General features: G+C 37.8%; 1 protein-coding gene across 2 annotated transcripts in view; it reads right to left on the bottom strand.

Moving 5' to 3' along the window:
- The window catches only part of ACOX1 (acyl-CoA oxidase 1), a 31952-nt gene that overhangs the window by 4803 nt on the left and 3651 nt on the right, over positions 1–23498 (bottom strand). The window contains exons 3-10 of one of the 2 annotated variants that reach the window (XM_070937553.1): positions 17148–17308; positions 11222–11329; positions 10624–10743; positions 6607–6722; positions 5615–5784; positions 4070–4232; positions 2225–2415; positions 907–1086 (exon numbers count right to left, since the gene is read on the bottom strand). In XM_070937553.1, the coding sequence (XP_070793654.1) occupies positions 907–1086; positions 2225–2415; positions 4070–4232; positions 5615–5784; positions 6607–6722; positions 10624–10743; positions 11222–11329; positions 17148–17308 (1209 nt within the window). Of the gene's footprint in view, positions 1–906; positions 1087–2224; positions 2416–4069; positions 4233–5614; positions 5785–6606; positions 6723–10623; positions 10744–11221; positions 11330–13298; positions 13460–17147; positions 17309–23498 lie in introns of both variants that reach the window. The other variant, XM_070937552.1, reaches the window with a different exon arrangement.

The raw sequence follows: 23498 nt of genomic DNA, 5'->3' as shown, positions 1-23498 counted from the left end.
ACGCATTGACTTTTGACTCTTTTTTACCACAATAGAAGAAAATAGTAACATTACAGCAGCGACATTTTACTTTTACATACTTAATATACACCAGCCATTTCTATAGCAAACTTATCTCACCAGCAAAATCCAAAGTCAAAAGGTGATATAATGTTAACGTAATTTGTGTTACCACTTGATTGAACATAATAATACTTTCCCAGTTTGGAATTTTAGCTATATCTCAGTTCACAGTAAGGAAGCAATTGCATCTGACCTTGGCCAAAAGTCACCCCAGGATATAACTGTACAGAAGCAGTTTTAGTATCACTGCTCTGAAACAAAGCAGGAATGCTGGAATCTATTAGATAGCACTGGCCCTTTTTCTTAGAAAACGATGAAAAAGGGATTTGACTTTTATTTTCTGGGTCAGTAGTAGTGTTTTTAAAGAGATTTTCAGGGGTACTATCCCTTGATCAATTTTTGAAATAACTGATCTCCCAAATCATGCTATTCTAAACAAATCTTTTTTTTTTACAGTGTTCCATCTCCTGCAAGGCCCATTTCAAACTGTTCCATAAAAGATTAATTACTGAGCAGTCTGTCTTCTGCCTTGTCTTCCTCTCAAACTTGCAATGTTCTGGGAGGTTCTGCCCTAGCAACATATAGTTGCTACACCCCGATACATCTTTCTGGTAACTGTCAATTAGTAGCTTGCATTCATCAGTTAGAGCTGGGTCCATAATTTGAACCATGTAAGGCCATGTTAGCAGCAACTGGCCAATCCCACCCAGATCAAATCAGTCGGATATGAAATTGTTAGAATGAAGTAACCAAGGAAGCAGCTTAGTTAATAAAAATGAGGGAGACAAGATGAGCAGTCCGAAATTACGCTGAGAAATTTCATAACCTTTTATATTGACCTACCTTGAAGCTCTCAATTTATATGCCTCCACCAAACTGGAAGGATTGTTGACATGCAGAGTTGTGGGTCTAGCAGCCACATGCTGGGGCTGAATATGCTGTCCTGATAGGTCATTCAGGTAAGACATAATGCCACTAACTATTTGTCCAGAACTAACTTGGGTATAAGTTTTGACAAGGAATCTAAAGCAAAACAAAATTATCTCAATGTCATATGATGGATCATCATCAGCATAATTTTTATCTACAGTTGCACTATAATTTCAAAAAATGTTTATGGGATAAAATTATGAAAGTAGAAAAGATATCAATAATCAACATAGCTTCTGTCAGTTTAGACATAAAACCTAGACTCGGTCAAAAGCTGCACTTAACCAGAATATTTCATACATTGATCTGCTGGTCACACTCTTCTCTTTTCTTCCACCTTCCACCCAGAATTAGAGCCCTCTCTAGAGAGCTAGGTCTTCACATAATGTATCTGAAGTAGAATAATTTGAGCCTGATAATTTGTTATCTCAAATGTGAACCAGGGTTGAGTTGTTCAGTGATCCACTTGTTTATTTTCTTGGCTGTCCATGGTGTTCTCAGGAATCTTCTCCAACAACCAAAGTTTAAAAACATCAATATTTTCCTATCCTGTTTCAAGCAAAAGTCCAACTTGCACTTCCACAGGGTGTCACAGGGAATACTATTGCTTGCACAATTCTGATCTTGGTAGATATAGACAACCATGGCATCTAAATATCTTTTCCAAGGCTTTAATGACTACTCTATCATGTGCTAATCTGGGGCATATTTCCTGATTACTTCTTCCTTTACTGTTGATGTTTATGGAGATTCAGGTTACGGTTGTCCCAAAAGTGCTTTTTCAAGAGGCAACTGGACTTTCTGATTTTTCTTTGAAGAGATTTCGCTTCTCATCCAAGAAGCTTTTTCAGCTCTTGGATAACTGAAGAAGCTTCTTGGATGAGAAGCTGAACCTCGTCAAAGAAAAATCAGAAAGTCCAGTTGCCTCTTGAAAAAGCACCTTTGGGTTTATTGTTGATGGTTGACCCTAAAAGACAGGAGCTATGTACCATTTTGATATCTTGATTATCATTCTAAGGGTGGTTGTTCTACCTGTTGTCATTAGTTTGGTCTTCTTTCATTTAATTGTAGTCCCATTATTTTTCACCATGTTCCTTGACTTTTATTAGTTGCATATCTTTGCATTTTGGGTTATTCAAATAGTATCTTCAGCTCAAGTTATTATGTTTCTTCCTTGCTGTTAGAGTGCATGCAAAAAGTCACACAGCTAACAATAAGTGGTATGACTCACCGGGCAGTTTGCAACATCATCACAGTGTTCTCTCCTTCATAAGTGCAAGAAGGAGTGAAGTTGACGTAAATATCAGGCAAACCACTGCAGCGGGAATAGCCATGTCCCCCACATGCCATCCGACATTCCTCAATGCCAGAGCTGGCAGTCCAGGTACTGAAAGCCTTGAGCCCTGCAGACAGTGCGTGCAACTGAGAAAGAAAGTAATTAAGAACAAAATAATTATTTCTTCCAGATTTGTCCTGTCACTAAATTCTATCTTCCTGAATTTTTGGTGGAGAGTGGAAGAGAGACGAGATTAAGAATGGTAATCCAGATTATCTCCAAGATCAAAATTCTTCCTTAGAGATTTTAAAACTCCAAGAAGGGACATTCTGTCAAGACATAAAGCATACTGTTCTATCTAGATTTTAAAAACACTTCGAACCAGCATAGCAAATCATAAGAATTCCTCCCATAATCTGTCATGTCCACTTTTCGATTTACACCACACTCACGAAAACCACACAGGATGTCACCACCACACATCCACGCAAAAAGCAAACCCATACCGATGAGGCACAACCACAAACCAGAAGCCAGACCACAGCTGCATCATTAGCCACTTTAAACCCCTTCAATCTATACATGAAGCAAACTGACACCCACCATGAAGATGTGGCACGACCACGAACATGAAGCCAAACAACAGCAACACAGCTCACCAGCTCAAATCCCCCTGCAACTCACACTAACCCGAGCACAACCAAGCCCCCACCTAAACAGAACACCCCCCCCATCCAATCAGAGCACAGCAAACCCCCTACCAATCAGAACACACCTCCACCCAATCAGAACACAGCCAAGCTCCCACCCAATCAGCTCCCACCCCCACTGGCAGTTAAAAGGAAGAAACAGCTGTGATCACACATTGCTCCTAGAAGCACAAAGCCGAAAACACCAGCCTGATGATGACGAATGAGACTTCATCGAAACGTCGCCAAGACACTTCCAATGTTACGTGGGAGAAAACCCAAATAACCAAAGACCTACATACAAACCACCGCGAAAACATCAGGAAACAGCTTACAAAAATTTGCAGGAGAAATTTTCAGGAATGAGTCCAAATCAGAATTTAGGTTCCATTATCAAGCTTTTGTAAATAATAATAATAATTTAAATAACTGGCAAACCACAAGTGGAACTCAAATCATTTTTAATGATTTGATTTGTTGGTCTAAACAGTGAGGTTACAAAAATCATCTTGTAGCCCTCATCCCAGTGGTCAGTTTATCCCTCTCATCCATTCTTATTACAAGAACATTCCATAAAGGTGTTCCAAATAGAATTAGAATTAGAATTCTTTATTGGCCAAGTGTGATTGGACACACAAGGACTTTTTCTCTAGTGCATAAGCTCTCAGTGTACACTATTACAACAAAAGTGATAGATCATTATCATAGTCATTGTAAAAATACATTCATCATAAAACATTAGATGCAACACTTAGTGATAGTCATGGATACTAAATAAGCAATCAACATAAATCATACTAGGATACTAAGTAAACAATATAAATTGTAAAAAAACAACAGAACTATCACAGAGCATTTCACCGAGACAGCCGCTGACGCCATCTTGAATTCAATTTAAGTGAGGAAGACAAAGGGATTTAAACTGAGAGAGTATCAATCATGCCTAAGAATTTATCTGTGATATTCAGAGGCCCTCAACCTTTTTTTCTCCCCCTGATTCTAATCAGTTCCTTCCCAGGAATTTTCTTTATTCCGTTATCTTGAAGGAACAAACTAAACCATGTAGTTGTCAATGGCAAAATTCAGTATTCTGTAAGATCATGAGCCCCACCTCTGGCAGTTCACTCAAGTCTCCATCCTGGATGTTCCCGGTGATGCGATGATATGTATCTTTCATATATGCACCCACAAAGTGGAAAGCATATGCTGTTGCTAGGAGAGGAAAGAGTTTGTACTGCTGAGTCTGATAATCCAAAATCTGAGGTTCTGGTTCCCTATAACAAAGCAAATAAAATAGAGAACTAAACCATTATTGCTATGATTTAATTCCTTAGTAATGGAGAAAACCAAAGACTTACACTGTCCTAAAGGTATATTCTGATAACATATACATTTAAAGCACAAACATATTTATTTGTAAAAGTAATATTGGCTTGGTCCAATACGTGGCCAATAAAATGACCGTATTTTTTGGACTATAAGACGCTCCGGACTATAAGGCGCACATTAGCTTTAGAGGAGGAAAACAAGAAAAAAAATCTGCCCGTTTACTGTGGCCTGTTCGCTGCAATTGGTGGCAAACAGGCAGTGGCGAATGGGCAGCGATAGGCGGCAGCGATCCCCAGTGCCTAGAACAGCTGATTGGCGCCGCAGCAACCCCTACCCCCCACCACAATATTTGCTCTATAAGATGCACAGACATTTCCACCCACTTTTTTTGGGGGGGGGGGAGTGCGTCTTATAGTCTGAGAAATATGGTATTTCTTATTTTTTTTTCAACAAAAGAGGTTAAGCAACTAGCAAAATACAGGCGAGAAGTCCAAAAGGGGGAGGGAAGGAAAAAAATGGAAATAGTGAAATAGTTTAGGACACTAATTTAATTGTGAACAAATGGCTGCAGTTCTGGGATAATTCTATCTGATTCCTGACTCATTGTAGCTTATACTGTGGTTGCCATGCAATTGTTTACCATCTCCTTGACCCTTTTGTATCATCACAAATTGGCAGATTCCCAATAACAATGATTCCCAATATAGGGCTAGTCCTGACGACAGCTCTGATTCAACTGTGTGTAGTCAAAATGACCAAGAAAAAAAAAAGGTGTGTGTGTGTTAGATTTTCGGGGTGGGGTGGGGGTGTTAAACGTGTTTTCTTTTTACAAAGTAACTATTTCTCTGACTCACAAGATCTACAGTGGATGTTAAAATTGGTTTGCATAATTTACCAGCAAATTCTGCTTGTTAGATGTTCCAGGTAAGTCAGGTCAACAAATAGACCCCAGAAGGATTTACTAGGACTTATGATAGCAGATCCTTGGAAGTCTGACAGGGTTTTCTCTCTCCTTCCTATTATACCAAAGAGAGTTAAGGGAAGTCAAGTCTGTTTCTTATGCTTAGTGGTTTTCCTCGAGCTTACATTTTGCTAATAGATCCTGCACATCTTCTCCAAGGTCATCGCTAGGCTTTTCTACACTGTTCTTGTCAATTGCACTTCCCAAGAAAACTTGTTTTGAAAGTCAAACTTTTTGTTTTTTTAAAGAGGTCACACACATATTTTTTCACAGACAAAAGTGTTATGGGCAAGGTGGCAGAGAGGTTTGCCAATTGTTATAGCATTACGAAAACTGGCCTTAGGGATATTAATACAGGCTTCTTACCCAGGCTTTAACTCAGACTGATGTCTCACAGCACTATAGCGGATGGCAATTGTACAAGCTCTGGCTAAACTGCGAGCAGCATCTCCAACGATAAATGAACGGATGAATACCATGGTCCCATAAGTCAGCTTCGCATTGAGAGGCTTCACATATGTGCCATCTGGTTCAACCTAGCAAAATAAAATAGTGAAGGTGGAAAGAGTTTGTCCACCGAGCTGTGGTTTGTAAGGTTATAAAAATTAACATTGTGCTGTGTCACTGAATCCACTAAAAATGTCTTGTTAGGACCCTATTCAAAAGTATTTGGCATTTTAGAAGTAGTCCTACTCCTTGGTGTTATAAATGAATGTTTTGGACATCACTGACCTGAAGTAACAGGTAAATAATTTAAGGTAAATAGATTTGCATAAATCTATTTTGCTAATTGTCTCGTGCTTGGCACATGGTGTGAAGCCAATGACATCATTCCCATGCTAACTAGGTCATATTATCTAAGCAGTTTCGTGTACATGGACAACAGAATTAATAGATAACATTAAGGTGGTTAAATAATATAGATGACTAGTAAATTTATGAAAAGGAAGACCAGATAGTTAACATGTTATTACCATTCATTATGTAGAGGTGGGGAGGAAGCTAGAATCTATTTGACATTAATAGTCACCATGCCCTCCCATTTACTGCCTTCATTTGACAGGGACTCTTCCTCCTCTGTTACCATAAACTGCAACAAACACACTCTTGAACACACTTAGAGAAAGCTGAGTTCAAGAGCTGGTAGTGAGAAAACAGAACTCCCAGAAAAAATGAGACATAGCTGGATTTTACTTCGGGTGGTCCTTTCTTTAACACAAACTTGGGGATTGCTTTTGACTGATGATCATTTACCTCCCGAGAATATGAAGCCTTGACTTTGGGTAGTTTCTCTTGTAAGCTGTCTGAACAGCTGGGCGTAGATAAATAGCAAAAATAAAACAAGACCCACTGTTTACCTTGGCATGTTTCATTAGCATATTTTCCCGGGGGATACGGAAGTTGTCCATTTTTAAGTAGCCATTATCTATTTCATCATAACCAAATTTTGGGCCAATGTCACCAATGGTGATACCTGCAAACAGAATAAGCCAAAGAAATTCATTTGGTTCTTAATATTCTTAATACAAAATTGAATGGGATGAGGAGGGGGGGTGTTCATAAAGTATCCTTTTTTCCAACATCAATTAGTTCAAAGTGCTGAATGGTGGAAGCACCAATGCTGCCAATTCCAAAACTGTGTCCTGAAAATAAGACTTTAAGGCCACAGGTGCAAAAATGTTCATTTCATTTATAGCGATGCATAGATATAGCTTTCTTTTCTTTTCTTTGCCCCCTAAAGCATTGGTGTCATTTTGTTCCCATCTTGAAAACAAAGTGATATTAAATTCACAAATTTTAAGACTGGAAATCAGGTTTTAATAATATTATTTTTACTCTGGCATTTTTAAAATAAGTTTTGGCTGTGATTTTCAGTTAGGAGTGAGTATTCAAACTCTGTCCATTCATCAATGTACACGAAGGCTTTCATACTATCCAGATGAGTCGGCTATGGGTTCTTACCTAATACTACCTAATAGCAATAGCACTTAGACTTGTATATCACTTCATAGTGCTTTTAAAGCCCTCTCTAAGCAGTTTATAGAGTCAGCATATTGCTCCCAACAATCTGGGTCCTCATTTAACTGACCTCGGAAGGATGGAAGGTTGAGTCAACCTTGAGCCAGTGCAGATCGAACTGCCGAAGTTCTTGACATCAAATGTAAAAGGCGCTACAACTTTATGTTATCATTGCAGCATGGGCTAATACACACAGTTTTAGGGAATTTTAATATTACTTGAACCTTACTTGAATTATGACAAATTAAATCTAATTAATGGATAAATGATTATTTTTGTAAAAATGGATTCTGTTCAGCAATCGCACCATGGCAGTTTCAAGTTCCATATTCTTTACAAACTACTGTTCTTGTAATGCTAATAACATGCTTTAAGGCAGCGGTTCTCAACCTGGGAGTCGCAACCCCTTTGGGGGTCGAATGGCCATTTCACAGGGGTCGCCAAAGCCCTCTCTCGCCCCCCCCCCATGCCTTCACTCACCCTCACCCTCTGCCTCTGTTGGATCGCCGTTTGCCATTCGCTTACCCCGCCCACTCCCAATCTATTGCTGCCTCCTGAGTCCCAGCTGATGGCTAGAGGGAAAAAAACTGTTTAAATTCTTGCCGCTGGGCTTCAAAGGGCCACCCTACAGCTGATCAGTGTTAAAAGAAAACAAATGAATAGACTGGTGCCTGCAAAAATAGAAAAAACAGCCCCTTAAAGCTTCAGCATAGGTTAATTACCATAAGTTGATTTGATCAGCCTCCAGACTCTCAGCTGATTTGCTCTCAGCTGTTTTGCGCAGGGCTCTGTTCTGTTACTAGCTGCAAAGAGTTCCTGGAGCAGATTTTTTTTCCCCTAGCTATGCTGAAAAAGGAAACTGAAAGTAAAGCAGGGTTTTTGCTGCCACATGACAAAATGAGGCAGAGAGAGATTTCTTTTTCTTTTTCCTCACCAAAAAAGGTAGGTGCAAAACTGCAAACAATGGGAAATTTAGGGCAAAAGAGGAGAGTTCAAGATTTTAAAACACAAAAGAAAAAAAGCTCTATTTAACTAGGGAATTGTAATAATTGAGATACTATTAATTGTATATTGTATTGAAAACAGAAATGGTTAAGTTGTGGTTTGGAGGAATATATGGGGGAAATTATTTGGTTTATTATTATTGGTAAATATAATTAATTGATTTGTAAGAAATTGGATTGCATGGAAATAATTGGAATATTCATGTTCATATTGATTAATATACAAAAAAGATAGTTATATAACTAATTGATTTATATTAAAATGTTGAATTTGTATTAAACAACTGTATTACATAATTACATAATTAACCAATGTGAGGATGGATATAAAAATAGATGACAATGCGAAGGGGTATAATATAGAATAGAAGGGAAAAATTGAATTTGATTAAGATTAGAGATGAGGATGAAGGGTAATATTGGTTTTTTAAAAAAATAGATGAGGAATAAATATGGCAAAAAGGAAATATAGAAATTGTAAATTTAATTGAAATGACTAAACACTGTTTAAATTTGTGAACCAGCCAAATAATCTGTTCAAAGAAAATACGTTGTATGTTTGTATGTGTGTTTCTAATTATTGCTATTTATTCATATTTGTTCTCTTTTATTCTTTAAAGTTTAACAATTCATTCTTTATCTTAATATCTTTATATTTGTTTGGGGTTGGTTTTCTTCCCTTTCATCTTTTTTATTGTACAGCAATCTTTTTCCTCAAACCTACCACCTCTCTTTTCTTTCCTTCTTACTTTCTCTTCCCCCCCTCTTCTTCTCCTCCCTACTTCCTCTTCCTTTCTCCTTCTCCTCCTCTCTTCCTCCCTCTCTTACCCTCACTCCTACTCTAATTTCTCTTCCCTTCCTTCATCCATCTCTATTGCTGTATCCTTTTATGCATATGGACTACTCAGAGGGCTGAAAAAGTTATTTTTGACTGGTCCTCGCACTTTTGACCAGTCCTCAAACTTACGACTGTTCTCACATTTTACGTTTTTGCCCTATCTTGTCACCATGGTGAAGAGAAGCAGTTGTGAAATGAGTGACACAGTTGTTAAGAATTCTACAATGGGCATAAATGATGACCAGTAATAAGTGTGAAGACCTGTCAAAAGTGTGAGGAACTGTCAGAAATCACTTTTTTCAGCCCTCTGGGTAGTCCTTTTGTGCACATGGACTACTCAAAGAGTTGAAAAAGTTATTTTTGACTGGTCCTCGCACTTTTGACCAGTCCTCGAATTTACGACTGTCCTCACATTTTACGTTTTTTGCCCTATCTTATCACCATGGTGAAGAGAAGCAGTTGTGAAACGAGTGACATGGTTGTTAAGAATGCTGCACAGGCATAAATGTGAGGATGGTCATAACTGTGAGGACCAGTCAAAAGTGCGAGGACCTGTCAGAAATGACTTTTTTCAGCCCTCTGAGTAGTCCCTATACACATAGCCATGGCCAGCCGGTCACATGACCAGCTAGCCACGCCCATCCAGTCACATGACCTCCAAGCCACGCCCACAAAATAAGCCACGCCCACAGAACCGGTAGTAAAAAAAATTAGACCCACCCCTGGTTGGGGGTCACCACAACATGAGGAACTGTATTAAAGGGTCGCGACATTAAGAAGGTTGAGAACCACTGCTTTAAGGTAAACTTTTGTGTTTCTCTTTAAAAAAAGTCTGTATCTAGTTTGGTAACTTCTGTTAATTATAAGTCAGGGCTTTTAAAGCATTTTAACTATAAAAACCAATTTTCCTTGATATGCTGCAATATGGAACTGAAAAACTACAGCACTGTATGTATATTTTGCTTTCTTATGAACATTGCTTCCTTTATATCACCTACTTGAGGACTGCAAGTACTTCCTTATATTCAGTTTTTCCCAACACAATATAGCTCTTGAAGATTTGTGGTGCCAAATGTTTCACGTTGGACATCACATATTGTTTCAAAATGGAGTTTGTGATTCATTTATATGGCAGCTAATTTGGCAACATAAATATCTACAAATACGCTAAATATTCACTTGAGCAGAATTTCTCCACCTTTTTTTACCGAGGAAGAAACCTTGAAATAATTTTCAGATTTCAAGGAACCTCTGTATAAAAATGACAAAAACCATGAAAACTTCAAAATGCTATTTACTTCTAGCCTACACAATCTTGCAATGATTACGACAACAGCAAAACAGCAGGCCAGCAGCTGAATCAGGATGTGTAAAAATTCTCACAACCGAAAGCACAAATTTAAAAAAGAAAACATTGTTGTTTTTAAATCGCAATCTCTTAAGGAATCCCTGCTAGTCTCTCACACAACCCTAGTTGAGAAAGAGTAGTAACATAGTAGTGATGGACTTAATACCTGGCAGTGGTTCATGGGTTCCCAACTGACGTAGAGGCACAATGAAAGCATGTAACCCATGACATTTGTTTTGGGTATAAAGCTGAGCCAAAACAATGGCATAGTTTGATGTCTTGCCCACTGCAAGAAGGGGGGGGGGGAGAGAAAGAAAATTTAGTAAGTGGAAGTTCATTTGTACAGTCCAAGAAGCATCCTATGTACATGTTCATCACAAAAATAATAATACAGACAACAGGCTGTTGTAGATTTTATGATGTAAAACTACTTCCTTTTACTCCCAAGCTGAAATGAAATAGAAGGAATAAAGAATATGCAGAATTATTAAATGAGGAATATGTAGAATTAGTGACACATAAACATTTCATTCTTAGGCTAACAAAACTTAATGTTAATTTTATTATGTGGAATGTAAGGCTTAGCCCTAAAATGGAAACCAGAGTTTTCATTCTTACTTTCTACAGTACAGAATAGTCAAAAATATTATACAGCCAAAGTTATATTTCAAAACATATCAATAGTTAATTGACTCCACACTTAAAAAGTCAGAAAAAAAACAACAGTTCTTCCTTTAGCTTTAATCGTGTAATAATACACTTACATCCACCTGGCCACCACTTAATAGAAGTCACAGTTGGGCTGTTGAGGATGAATTCCTGGGTAGCAGGATCATAGGTGGCTGTGGTTTCCAGCCCTCGGAGATGAGTTCCTGTAGGCAGGTAGCAAATTTTATTTCAACAGTTGCACAGCTCAGCACAAATGTACATAATTAGATTTATTTCAACAAACTTCATTAGCAATGCAAAGCCAAGCAGTGCAAATAAGAAAACTGCCTGCAAATGTACATTTTACATAATGGTTAATAAGCAGACACATTACAAGAAAGGCATGTATGAAACAGTGGGTGCACGCCATTGTATTAATTGCCCTATTAATGTAAGAATGCTGTCAAATTGCTATACAATTATGCAGCTCCTTTGTTTTGATGATTTATCTTGATGTGCAAATATATATTTTAGGTATCTGACAAGGCAAATGAAAGAGTCCCATGATAATTCCTTCCCAAAGAAGCTTGAGGATAAAAAAGGCTTTTTCTCTAAATCCAGATATTGTCCTGCACAAAAACCTTCAGAACCAGGTTTAAATTTTCAACCTTTGCTTCTGTAATGTTTTTCAATTTGAGGTCTTCGTGTTCATTTTCTTCCTCCTCCAGCCACTGTCAATATCCTGGTTGCAGTTCGACATCCAGAATTTTCAAACTGAACAGCAAAATCCAACAGAGACAATGTATTGCCAAATATGCTGAGGGACTGTTAAAAAAACCTAACTGATAAAAACCATCTTGCATTCATATAGGTAGATTGGTCTTATAGATTTAGAGAACGTGACAGCACTTTTGATTTTTGGAGCGAAAGACATTTAATGTGTCCTCAGCCCTTTCTTCAGAACATGAACTCGTTTTGGAGCAAGGTAGAAAGCTTCCCAGGGTTTCCTTTTCTTGATTGTAGCATAACTTCTAAATATATATGCTGCATTGGATGTACAAGTATGGTTGTATGGTAATAGTTAGATTTAGACTCGAGCATTGTATGTCTATCACATCTTCAATTTCTCCCTTTCATAACATTGACAGGACAGTTTACTTCAGAGGCATATCAGAAGGCGCAGGAAGAGAAATTATTCCGAGTGGCCTGCAAAAGGTATTGTTTTATTTAAAGGTCATAAAAATGACTGTTTGAGAAACCAAGATGTTTCCCAGAAAATTTATGAGTGTATAAGTTAATGATGGAATTAATAAGGGCCAGTGGGAAAGATACTTCGCTGAAATAGTTTTTAAAAGGTACTTTAACTTGTCAGAAGTTATATAACTTTCTTGCTCAGGAGCATTTGCTAATTGTTATTCTTCAAGTTTATTTATTTTCATTAGAAAGTTACTTTACATATGCCAACCATAAGGCATTCAAAAATCAAGGGAAAATGTGCTTTGAATCTTTAGCTATGCCATTTTTTAAAACAAATAAGCTGTCTTTGTATAATCAGAAACCTCTGCCTCTATGTCCATCTGAACAGCTTCTTTTTCTTAAGATGAGAAGCATATTGCTGCCAAGTGAACAGCCAAAAGAATCTGGGCCCGTGATGGCAAACCTATGGCATGTGTGCCACAGGTGGCACCCAGAGCCCTCTCTGCAGGCATGCCAGCTGTCACCCCAGCCCAGCTCCACCACGCATGCGCATGCGCCTCCCACCGGCCAGCTGGTCTTCGGATATCTGCTGTGCATGCGTGGGGGGGGCGGGGCGCATGTGCGGGGGGGGGTGCAGGCTGGTGCAGGAGGCTTTCCAGGCCCAAAACGCGGTGCGGGGGGTCTTGTGCAGTGCCCCATGCCCCGGTTTGGCTTCCAGGTTGGTGCAGGAGGCTTTCCAGGCCCAAAATGGGACATGGGGCATATGAGTGGGGGAGCGCTTGCATTGTATTTTGGGGCTTCGGGCATGCGCATGTGCATTTGCACACGTGCATTCGCGCACGTGCAATTGCGCATGTGCATTCGTGTACACACTTGCTTTGGGCACTTGGCACTAAAAAGGTTAACCATCACTGACCTAGGCTATCAAGAAACAAAGCCGGTACTTTTTGCAAAAGCTAGTCTACCCTGTGAAATAAAGACTTGGAAGTACTGTACCATGTCCCATCTCTGTCTGGGCATATGTGCCAATGATCTCCAAGTTCCAAGCAGGCATGAAGAAGCGATCCTGCTGTTCTTGGGTTGCCTGGGTTAGTAACGTGGGTAGGAACATGCCCAGGTGGAGGTCCAAAGGCTCAGGCCGTCCTTGATGAAGGTAGCTGTAAAGGAATGCCAGGGAAGGGAATGTGAAGGGGTATTATAGGTGGAAGCAGGGGAGATTAGAAGTGCCGATTGGAGAGGGCAAACAAAAATAATGTGATAAATTAGAATGAAGAAAGCATATTTATCAAAGCACCATTCTTTCCCCAGAGTTACAGAACCTTACATCAATCTGAAGGACAGAGGATACTCTGTTTGATCACAAAAGGAGGACTGGTTTCAGGTGATTAATAAAAGGCAATACTATTCTAGAAATTCTAAAATAATGTCCTTGTGTTCCCTGAAAACATACTGAAAATAAACAGAGACTATAAATATTAGCTTCTATACATACATTGAAAAAGGAACAAATTCGTTAACTTTGTTCCACAATGAAATTGAAGCAATAAAACTTTACCCAAATTTGGGGGAAGAGGGAAATTACTCAAAAGCTCTTATTCAGTCTACATTACAATTATCCTCTTTCTTGTGTTGCTTCAATCTGTCATATTTCTGTTGTTTGAAATGATTTTTCAAAGGTCCTTCCGGGAAGAAAAGGATGGTGCTCTGAATCAGCAATTAAAGCTAGTAAGCCTGTTCATAGCTTTGTACCAAAACGTTTATAAAAAGAAAAACCATCACCAAAAGCTCCCCAAATCAGCAAAACATGCTTCCTAATGATAATCCAATAAGCACATTCAAATACTATGGGCTTTTTATAATCAAAGTGATTACATTTACATTACATTACATTAATTGTACACAGACAACACACTGTTTATTCAGAAATGGAATATTTTATATGTAATAAAAACTTTTTAAGACTAAAAAAAAAGTGATTACATTTTGCAGTGTATTATGATATTCTTAAACCAACATCCTTTCCACTCAACCTTCAGTCTGGGACATCCTTAATCTGTTACAGTACTTGTACTATATGGATTACTGTGCCAAGGCATCCTCAATGGAAATCTATCATGAAGTCTCCAGATGGCCTTATGCAGGCTGTCATCAACATGGGGATAATAATGGCCTGATTTATAAGTTTATAGCTATGTGAACTAAAATAATTAATTAAGTAATCTGAATATTCAAAGAGTTATTTATTTTCACATGCATTCTGCTTTTCAACTGTGAAGTAGTACGCAGCCCTTTGCTGACAAAATCTTTGCTCAGAAAAATAGTATGAAACAAAAGAGAGAGATGCTGAAACCTCCTTCATTCTGAGCTGGGGTGACAATAGATGTTGAAAGGGAGTTGAGAGCAACCAGTGGGTTTGCCAAGTTTTGCATCCAGCTCATTTTACAATAAGGAGATGGAAAAGGTTATCAGTAAATGAATAAAATGTTTATCCCAGGTGTCCATAATTCTAAGGCCCATGATAAAATATTGCACATTAAATATAAAATAGCAAACTTACTGTGGAAATACTATTATGCTTGCTACCAACATGGTAACAGTAGCGGAGACTTCTGTTTAACTAAAATTCCAAACTATCCTTTATTAAAATTATCTCAGGATTTATAAAGTGGCACATAAGATGTCCCCATACTAATGAATGTGGAATAACTATATATATAAATTATATTATGTTACTAAAAGACTGTATGGCATTTGCACCACGTGAAAGCCAAAATCTTTATTTATTTTCAAATATCTATAGCAGTTTAGTAGAACAGTGACAAACAATTTTAAAATAGTATTTAAAGGCCAGAAAATACCATAATCAAATAATTGTCAGTTACAAATAGGAGAGAAGAATGAAATTAAGTTTAGGTAGCAATGCTCAGTGTGATAATTTATAGCCAAGACAAGCAAATTTTGATGGCTGAGAGTTACACTAAAAAGCTTGTGTGTAAAATTTAAGAAAGCAAAACAAAGGTAAAAAGTAAAAGAATAGTAACAGTTACAGCTATGATAGTCTGCCATCTGTTTTCAATAGCAGAGTCAGTAAACCGCTGGAGCAGAGATCATATCCAGCATCATTAAGCCACCACACCTCATATGGATTACTTGACCGAACACCAATATTACACTGACACAGATGCAGAAATAAGTTAGTATGCATAGCACGCAACCCCTCCCAAAAAAACCCTTCAAGCCCCAAATAAGTACAGCTATGGTCAAAGTTTCAAACAAAGCCAACAGTAATATGCTTATTCATATGGTGCTCTACTTTGTTTATTTGTAGTCTGTACCATTCAGATAAATTGCTTGTGGGGCACAATTGTTATATTCAAGTGGTAATGCTTGTTAAATTCATGGATGCTTAGATTCAAAACAGTGAAAGATTTTTCAAGAGGTGTCAGTAGTCATGAAACCTAACAAGCCAGACTACATATACATCATTCTCCAGGACTGATTGCAGAAAGCACATTTGGAAACCAGAGCCTTTTTACTTTTCATCCAGGCACGTTTCTAGCTTTGTTACAATGCAGCATACTCATCAAACACTTTAGTTAAATTTGGGATGACAAAAAGAAGAAGGAGAAGGAGAAGGAGAAGGAGAAGGAGAAGGAGAAGGAGAAGAAGAAGAAGAAGAAGAAGAAGAAGAAGAAGAAGAAGAAGAAGAAGAAGAAGAAGAAGAAGAAGAAGAAGAAGAAGAAGAAGAAGAAGAAGAAGAAGAAGAAGAAGAAGAAGGAGAAGGTGGTTTTCAAAAAGAACAGCACTAATTCTTGATGTAGCTAAATGAGACAAAAGGCCATATACAGTACTTTCCCGATAGGTGTTTCTGTTCTATTTCATCCTGTATTAGATAATTTTCTGCCAGTTAATATCCATTGAGCTAATCAGTTCAACAAATACTTATGAATACAGTCCTATTTCTTGCCAATCAAATGAAAATGAAGACATGGGAACCAATGCTTTCACTCTTTCCAGACTGGTTTAGGTGAGATGTATCTAAAATATGTAGATTCCAATATAAAAATGGCCAGGATAATAGTAAATGAACTTTTCCCATAAACATATACTATAATGAAGGAAGCGAGTCAAGATTGTCTCCTCTCTTTTATTTCAGTTAAGTATAAAACCATTGACAAAGAAGATACAACAAGAAAATAAGATTCCAGAAAGTAAATTATCCAATCACGATTCCAGTCTAAATGAAAAGAAAAACCTCTTAATGGTAGATGTTCCTAGGAAGGCATTTTAACATAATGTTTATAGTAAAATGTTATTACAGTGAACTCATCTGTCCAAAGGCCTTATTAGATCAAATTATCCAATGTCAGTATACCATGTTGCAATATTCTATATGCAAATCATACAGGACCATACCAATTAGACAGTTGGTAGCAATTCATTTTAGTTTATTTATGTTATTGTCGAGGAAGAAGAGGCAGAGTCTGGGGGTGGAGTCAAGAGGAGACTCAGCCTAAAAATTGTTATGTGTCCACAAATGCTCCAAATCCAATCCTCCTTGAATTTCGATGACTCCTATCTAGTGCCAATTTAGTTGACTAGATTCTTGTGTATAAAGGTAAAGGTTCCCCCGCACATGCCTGTTAGTCGTTTTCTACTCTAGAAGCAGTGCTTATCTCCATTTCTAAATCAAAGAGCCAGCACTGTTGAAGTCATCTCTGTGGTCATGTGGCTGGCATGTCTCAATGCCAAAGGCGCAAGGAGCTCTTTATCTCTAAACCCACTGCCAGGCAGATTTGAATAATACTATATTGGAATACCCATATATTTCTGAAAAGAACTAACCGTGCCCCAATTCCGTCTGAGCGTAGGTGCCGATTATCTGGAAGCGGGAGGCCAGGGGCAGCCACTTCTTTTTCTGAGCATCTGTGCATTGGCTCTCTAAGGTGGGCACAAACATGGTGAGGTGCACGTCAATGGGTGCAACGTGTTTGCCCATGCATGTTCTAGGGGAGAGAGAGATGGCAGATCAGGTCACATCCATTATTCCAAGGGCCAAGGACCTTTGCTCAATTGTAAATAGGCATGTAGGCAGATGTTGTTTCTTTTAATTCTTTCAGTTTCGGTGATATTAGCAATGATGCTAAGAAAGCATCACATCCATGTAGTTTTCTGGGTACCGTCTTAGCCCTCTTCCCAACCTAGTCTACCGCCCTGAGACTTCTTGACAAACTTTTATCCAAGTCCAGATCAGAATTCCTTAAAACAGTATTTAAGCTTTTTTCTGTTACTCCCAGTAAGCTAAACTTATGGATCGCCATAATATTTAAATACTTGCAATGACCTCAATTATACACAAAACAAAGCCATTAATCACAGTTGACCCACATAGTGGGTCAAAATAAAGTGTATGCTGCAACATGATTTATTTTATTTTATTTTATTTATTTATTTATTATTCATATTTCTATGCTGCCCACTCTCCGAGGACTCTGGGTGGCTTACACCAAAGACAATATACTAAATAGCATATTGCCCCCAACAATCTGGGTCCTCATTTTACCCACCTTGGAAGGATGGAAGGCTGTGTCAACCTTGAGCTGGTGAGATTTGATCCGCTGATCTGCTGAACTAGCAATCAGCTGAAGTAGCTGCAATACTGCACTCTAACCACTGCGCCACCTCGGCTCCCTAATGATGCAGCCATTGTTATGATAATTTCAACTAAATTTTGTCAACTGAGTAGTTGTTGAGAGTAAGAAAGAAGAAGAAGGTTTAAGTAATCATGAATACAGATAAGTCATGTAGCTACACCTCATTGTGTGCCAATTACGGGCATCCTCTCAATTAAGGGGCAGAATATATTCATTGGTACTAATTTTCCCCTGAAGTTAGTTTCTGGAATTTCAAAACAACATTGGCTTTACATAAATAAATAGGTTTCTCCAGGCCTTCATGAATCAGAAAAGGGAGATGCCCCAAAATGAGAACTGAGAATCCTTGGTGAGTAGGGAAAACTGGGCAGGAGGGCAAGGTTGCCCATAGTGGGGGAATTTCAACAGGTTGTTGTAGATTCCATATATTGCAACAAATAGCAGTCATGAAACCATTGCTCTATGTTGTATAATAAAGCTTGGGTAGCTTGGTTTGTTCAGGAGTTACATACAGTTGTGTAAGTGGTTTCTAAATCCTTGGTGAAAGAGGCATGGAATCCATGATTAAGGTGTCAAATTAAATTCTGGATTTAATCAGAATTTAATCAGATAAACATATTCAAGTGGTGGGTGGAAAGTATATCAACCATGTTTTTAACAGCTCCAATACATATGCATATGCATGCATGTACATGTTTAGAGAGGTGTTTATACTTATGACCTAAAAAAATAGGAGTGCAAACTTGGATATCTTCCATAATAACAGCTAACTCAATGCAAATCCCATAGTGTTCAAGCTATTCCCTAATTTAAAAAAAAAAAACAATTTGGTGCAAATCTATTATGTTTAACCTCCCTGAGGAATGAGAAAAAGTTTCCACTATATTTTTCAAGATTACTGTTTTCCTGTTTATTACATATATGGAAATTATATTCAATCCATCTTGATTAGAATGGTTGGGACTTGCATCATCTTTTGTACCTTTGATGAGAGTAAGAAATCAATAAAGGGGAACAGTCTTTAGATATTGGCCTTGTGTCTGTTTCTCACCTGGCCTACTATGTGTTTAAGAGCCAGGAAATATCCTATTTCTCTCTTTCTTGCCTTTCTCTCTCTTCAAGATATAGCTTAATTAGAAGTGAGGCTTTCCTATTTGATATATTTCTTGATAAATTGTAATTAATGTTAATTAGCATTTGTTGATTATAGGGCTAAGCTGTATTAAGATGATCCAAGGCCATTTTGAGTACAGGTAGTCCTCGACTTTGAACAGTTCATTTAGTGACCATTCAAACTTATAACACAAACAGCACTGAAAAAAGTGACTTATGACCGTTTTGCACACTTATAACCATTGCAGAATCCCCGTGGTCCTGTAATCAAAATTCAGACAATTGGCAACTGACTCATATTTATGACGGTTGTGGTGTCTTGGGGGGGGGGTCATCTGATTGCCTTTTGCAACCTTCTGACAAGGGAAGTAAATGGGGAAGCCAAATGTGTTACTAACTTAAAAACTGCAGTGATTCACTTAACAACTTTGGCAAGAAAGATCATAAAAATGGGGCAGAATTCACTTAACAACTGTCTCACTTGGCAACAGAAATTTTGGGCTCAATTGTGGTTATAAGTCAAGGATTACCTGTACTTTTTGGAATGGGTCGTATTACTACTTAATCAGTTTTCTTGTAGTGCTCTGCATATGCTCCAAAGCACATCCTTTAACAAGAACTCTGGTTAAATTCAAATATCCAACAAGAGTATTACCGTAGAGTGTGAGTACTTTCCAACAGTTGCAAGAGCAAATGGGATTAAGAACAGCACTGCATGACATCAAATTCACATTTGACAATTGGACTAGTTATCAGAATAATTAAAAGAGCCTTGGTAGTACAGGGGTTTAAGGCACCCTGTTATTAAGCTTATTAAGACCAGCTGCCTACAATTACTGCAGGGTTCGAATCTCGCCAAGGCTCAAGGTTGACTCAGCCTTCCATCCTTTCTAAGGTAGGTGAAATGAGGACCCAGTTTGTGGGGGCAATAAGCTGACTTTGTATAAATATACAAAAGGATGAAGGCTATTGCTGAGCACATTGTAAGCCGCCCTGAGTCTTCGGAGAAGGGCGGCATATAAATCAAATAAAAAAAAAAATTAACAGCATTTCAATTATTCTGCTGAGCACCTCTTGACATTCAGTACTGATGTTTTTCTGAAAGGAATCAAGAGCTCTTGCAGGCAATTAAAACCACCCTCACAACATTGTAAAACTGGGGAACCTTTCTTTCCATCTGCTGTTTCTTTAAATCTTTCTAAGATGAATTTTCATTTCAAGAAAGGGTGTTCATGCACACATAAGTTTGTTATGAATAGACTTCTTTATTTTCTTCCTTATTCTGATTGAACACTGCTGTCTTAGATTTTTTAAATCAAGTCACCCACTCAGTTACTGTGCTTTGTAAAAAAACTAGCATGGTGGTTTAGCTCTATGGGAACAACTGGAAGATCTTGTGATGCAATACATGCAAAAATCTCCTTGGTTTTTGCCTTTTTTTGTCTTTACAACAGATGGCTGTAGCAATGAAGTTTGCAAAGTCATTTACCAGCCAACCATTTTATCTTGGTGTGAAAGGGCACAGGTACATACTTTACTTACTTTTACTTTACTTTATTCAAATTTCTATACCGCCCTTCTCCTTTCGGACTCAGGGCGGTGAACAGCCAAAAAATAAAACATTTTATATACAAAAGTTAAAATAAATTTAAAATAATTAAATAAATTTGGCCCATTAATTTAAAACATTCCAATTAAAACCATATCAAAATTATTTAAAACCAATCATAAAATCAGGACATAACCTTCTGAGAAGCTCTTGGCTCATTTCCTAAAGCAGTGAAGCTTAACAGATGACCTAGCCACACAAACTTTGTACAGAGTTTTAAAAATTAGATCTGCTCTATATTGTGCTGCAACACTGGAGCCATCTGATTGCAATTCTCTTAATAGAGCTTCGGATCACAAAACCTGTTAGACTAGCTATACACACCATCACATTGTGTGTGTGTGTGTGTGTGTGTGTTCGTACGTGGTACGTATAGGCCAATGTTTCTCAACCTCATCAGCTTTAAAATGTATGAGCTTCTGCACAAAAGCTGGGGAATTCTGAGGGTTGAAACCCATCTTAATTCTGGGAGTTGAAGCCCATCTTAAAGATGTTGAGGCCGAGTACTTTTATAGGCAGAATCACTTGATTTTACTTACAGAGTTTTTTCCTTAAAAACATAGTAATTTCCATTTTGCTGGATCTAATCAAATTTGCGGTTACCAACAGTACATCAGCAGATCTAGTGCCAGAAGGACCCATAGTCACTTTCTGATAATAATTTGCCTCCTGTTCTCTCCTATCAGTATTTGTTATTAAGGCACGCCACTGTAAAATATGTAACAAACTATCAATGTAAAGTAACATTCGTACTCCTGGGACACAGGACAATTAACAGCTAAATGGCAAATAATCCCTTAAAAAATTAAATTATTTTAAGTTTCACTATATGACAGGGGTGTCAAACTCGCAGCGTTACATTGTTGTCATGTGACGTATCATGACTTTTCCCCCCTTTGCTAAAATGGATGGGTGTGGCCAGCATGTGACACATCTGGCCTGCGGGCCGCGAGTTTGACACCCCTGCTATAAGATAAAAATACAGAAAAAAAAAATTTGAAAACTACAGAAAGAAGTCCAAAGAGAGAGAAAAAAGTGGTGACTTCCTACTTTTTTCAAAGCAGTAAATACAAAATAAGTCTTTTGCTTTACATTTCATATTTGAAGCCATTTCTACAATAATAAAATTATTCTAATCCTCAAAACCTAAATCTGGAGCCTCTACCACAAATTTTCAGGGACATACCCTGCATGAAAAAATAGCAACAAAATTTGCCTATTCTTTTACCCAAGAAAAGATAATGGGGTAAGTATTCATATTTCACTTATCTTGATTTATTTTCAATGCGAGCCTGTTTATTACACCATTTTTACCCATAAACAACAAAAGGAATAGCATTTCACTCCTTCCACTAATTAGCTTCAAGCTTACACTTAGAAAACTGTAGGAGAATGTAGAGTAAACCTAAATGTGAAATTAAGAAATGGAACGGTAGCAAGCTAAAAGAATTGAGCTTACTAAACGCCAGACACAGATTTGCTGCCATTAAAAAAAAAAAAAAAAAACAGTTGTGCCAGCAACAGAATTTGTTCAATAGACAAGATAAACAGAACGCTTCTTTGTCTGGCGCATTTCCCATTTTTCTATTTATAAATTCACAAGGCAGCTTTGGAACATAACAGTACCACTAATTCTATTAAAGTCAATTAATGATTAAAAGCTGATTGAAAGAAATATGGTTTTGTTACTTTTCTTTAAACCAGGAAAGTTGGAGCCAAACACACTGCCCTACCTACAGCAACATTCATTAACCAGTAGACAATTTATAGTCAGTGCAGATCTTTCTGTAGAATCATATGATCCCCGTGGCTTTGCACTGGTCAGCAATCTCACATTTTATGAGAACCCTTATGGGCCCAAAATGGAATGATTTAATTCTTTGGAACATTACTACCTGCTACAAGAATCAGTGATTGCTGCTTTAAATCAAAAGAACTGTTGCTTTTGGAAACTGTAGATTGTTGCATCAAAGAACTGAGTTATGTTTGTAATGCAACATAATAGCAAATCTATCCTTTTAAAAAAGTTTATAAACAGAGGAAAATCCAATATGCTGCCCAACTTTCCATCCTTGTTATAAATGGAAGCAAGCTCTCACCACCGAAACCAACCTTAAAGTTGTTCCCCCCCCACCGACAATAAATGTGGGCATGGGACCCACCTTTAGGTCAGTGTGCATTATGTGTACACAAGCATTAGTCAGGGTGAGCATAACAAAAAAAGGCAACACAAAATAAAAAAGTGACATTAGTAATAGTATTAAAAATTACCAATGAAATTGTTTGCAAAATAAAGCACCTCTTTTGTAAATTTAATTTACCCCTCATTTGCACATACTGCTCCCCTTTCTTGAATGTATATAAACAGAAGAGAGTATAAGGAAATATGGAATCAGCATGCATAAAATTTGCAGTAAACTCAGCTAAAGTACAGGTAGTCCTCAACTTACAACCATTCACTTAATGACCGTTTGAAATTGCAAGGGCACTGAAAAAAGTGACTTATGACCATTTTCACACTTACAATTGTTGCAGCATCCCCCATAGTCATGTGATCAAAATTTGGATGCTTGGCAATTGGTTCATATTAATGACAGTTGCAGTGTCCTGGGATCACATGATCATCTGTTGTGACTTTCTGACAAGCAAAGTCAATGGGGAAGCCAGATTTTCACTTAACAACCGTTAAATTAACTGTACTAATTCACTTAACAACCATGGTGAGAAAGGTCATAAAATGGGGCAAAACTCACTTAACAATTGTCTTGCTTAGCAACAGAAATTTTGGGCTTGATTGTGGTAATAATTCAAGGACTACCT

Source organism: Pituophis catenifer, unplaced genomic scaffold (genome assembly GCF_029215685.1).
Source record: "Pituophis catenifer annectens isolate HBS135680 unplaced genomic scaffold, rPitCat1.0.hap2 SCAF_2, whole genome shotgun sequence".
Taxonomy (NCBI): domain Eukaryota; kingdom Metazoa; phylum Chordata; class Lepidosauria; order Squamata; family Colubridae; genus Pituophis; species Pituophis catenifer.
The sequence above is the reverse complement of the archived record's forward strand: the minus strand, read 5'-3'. Positions and strand labels throughout refer to the sequence as shown.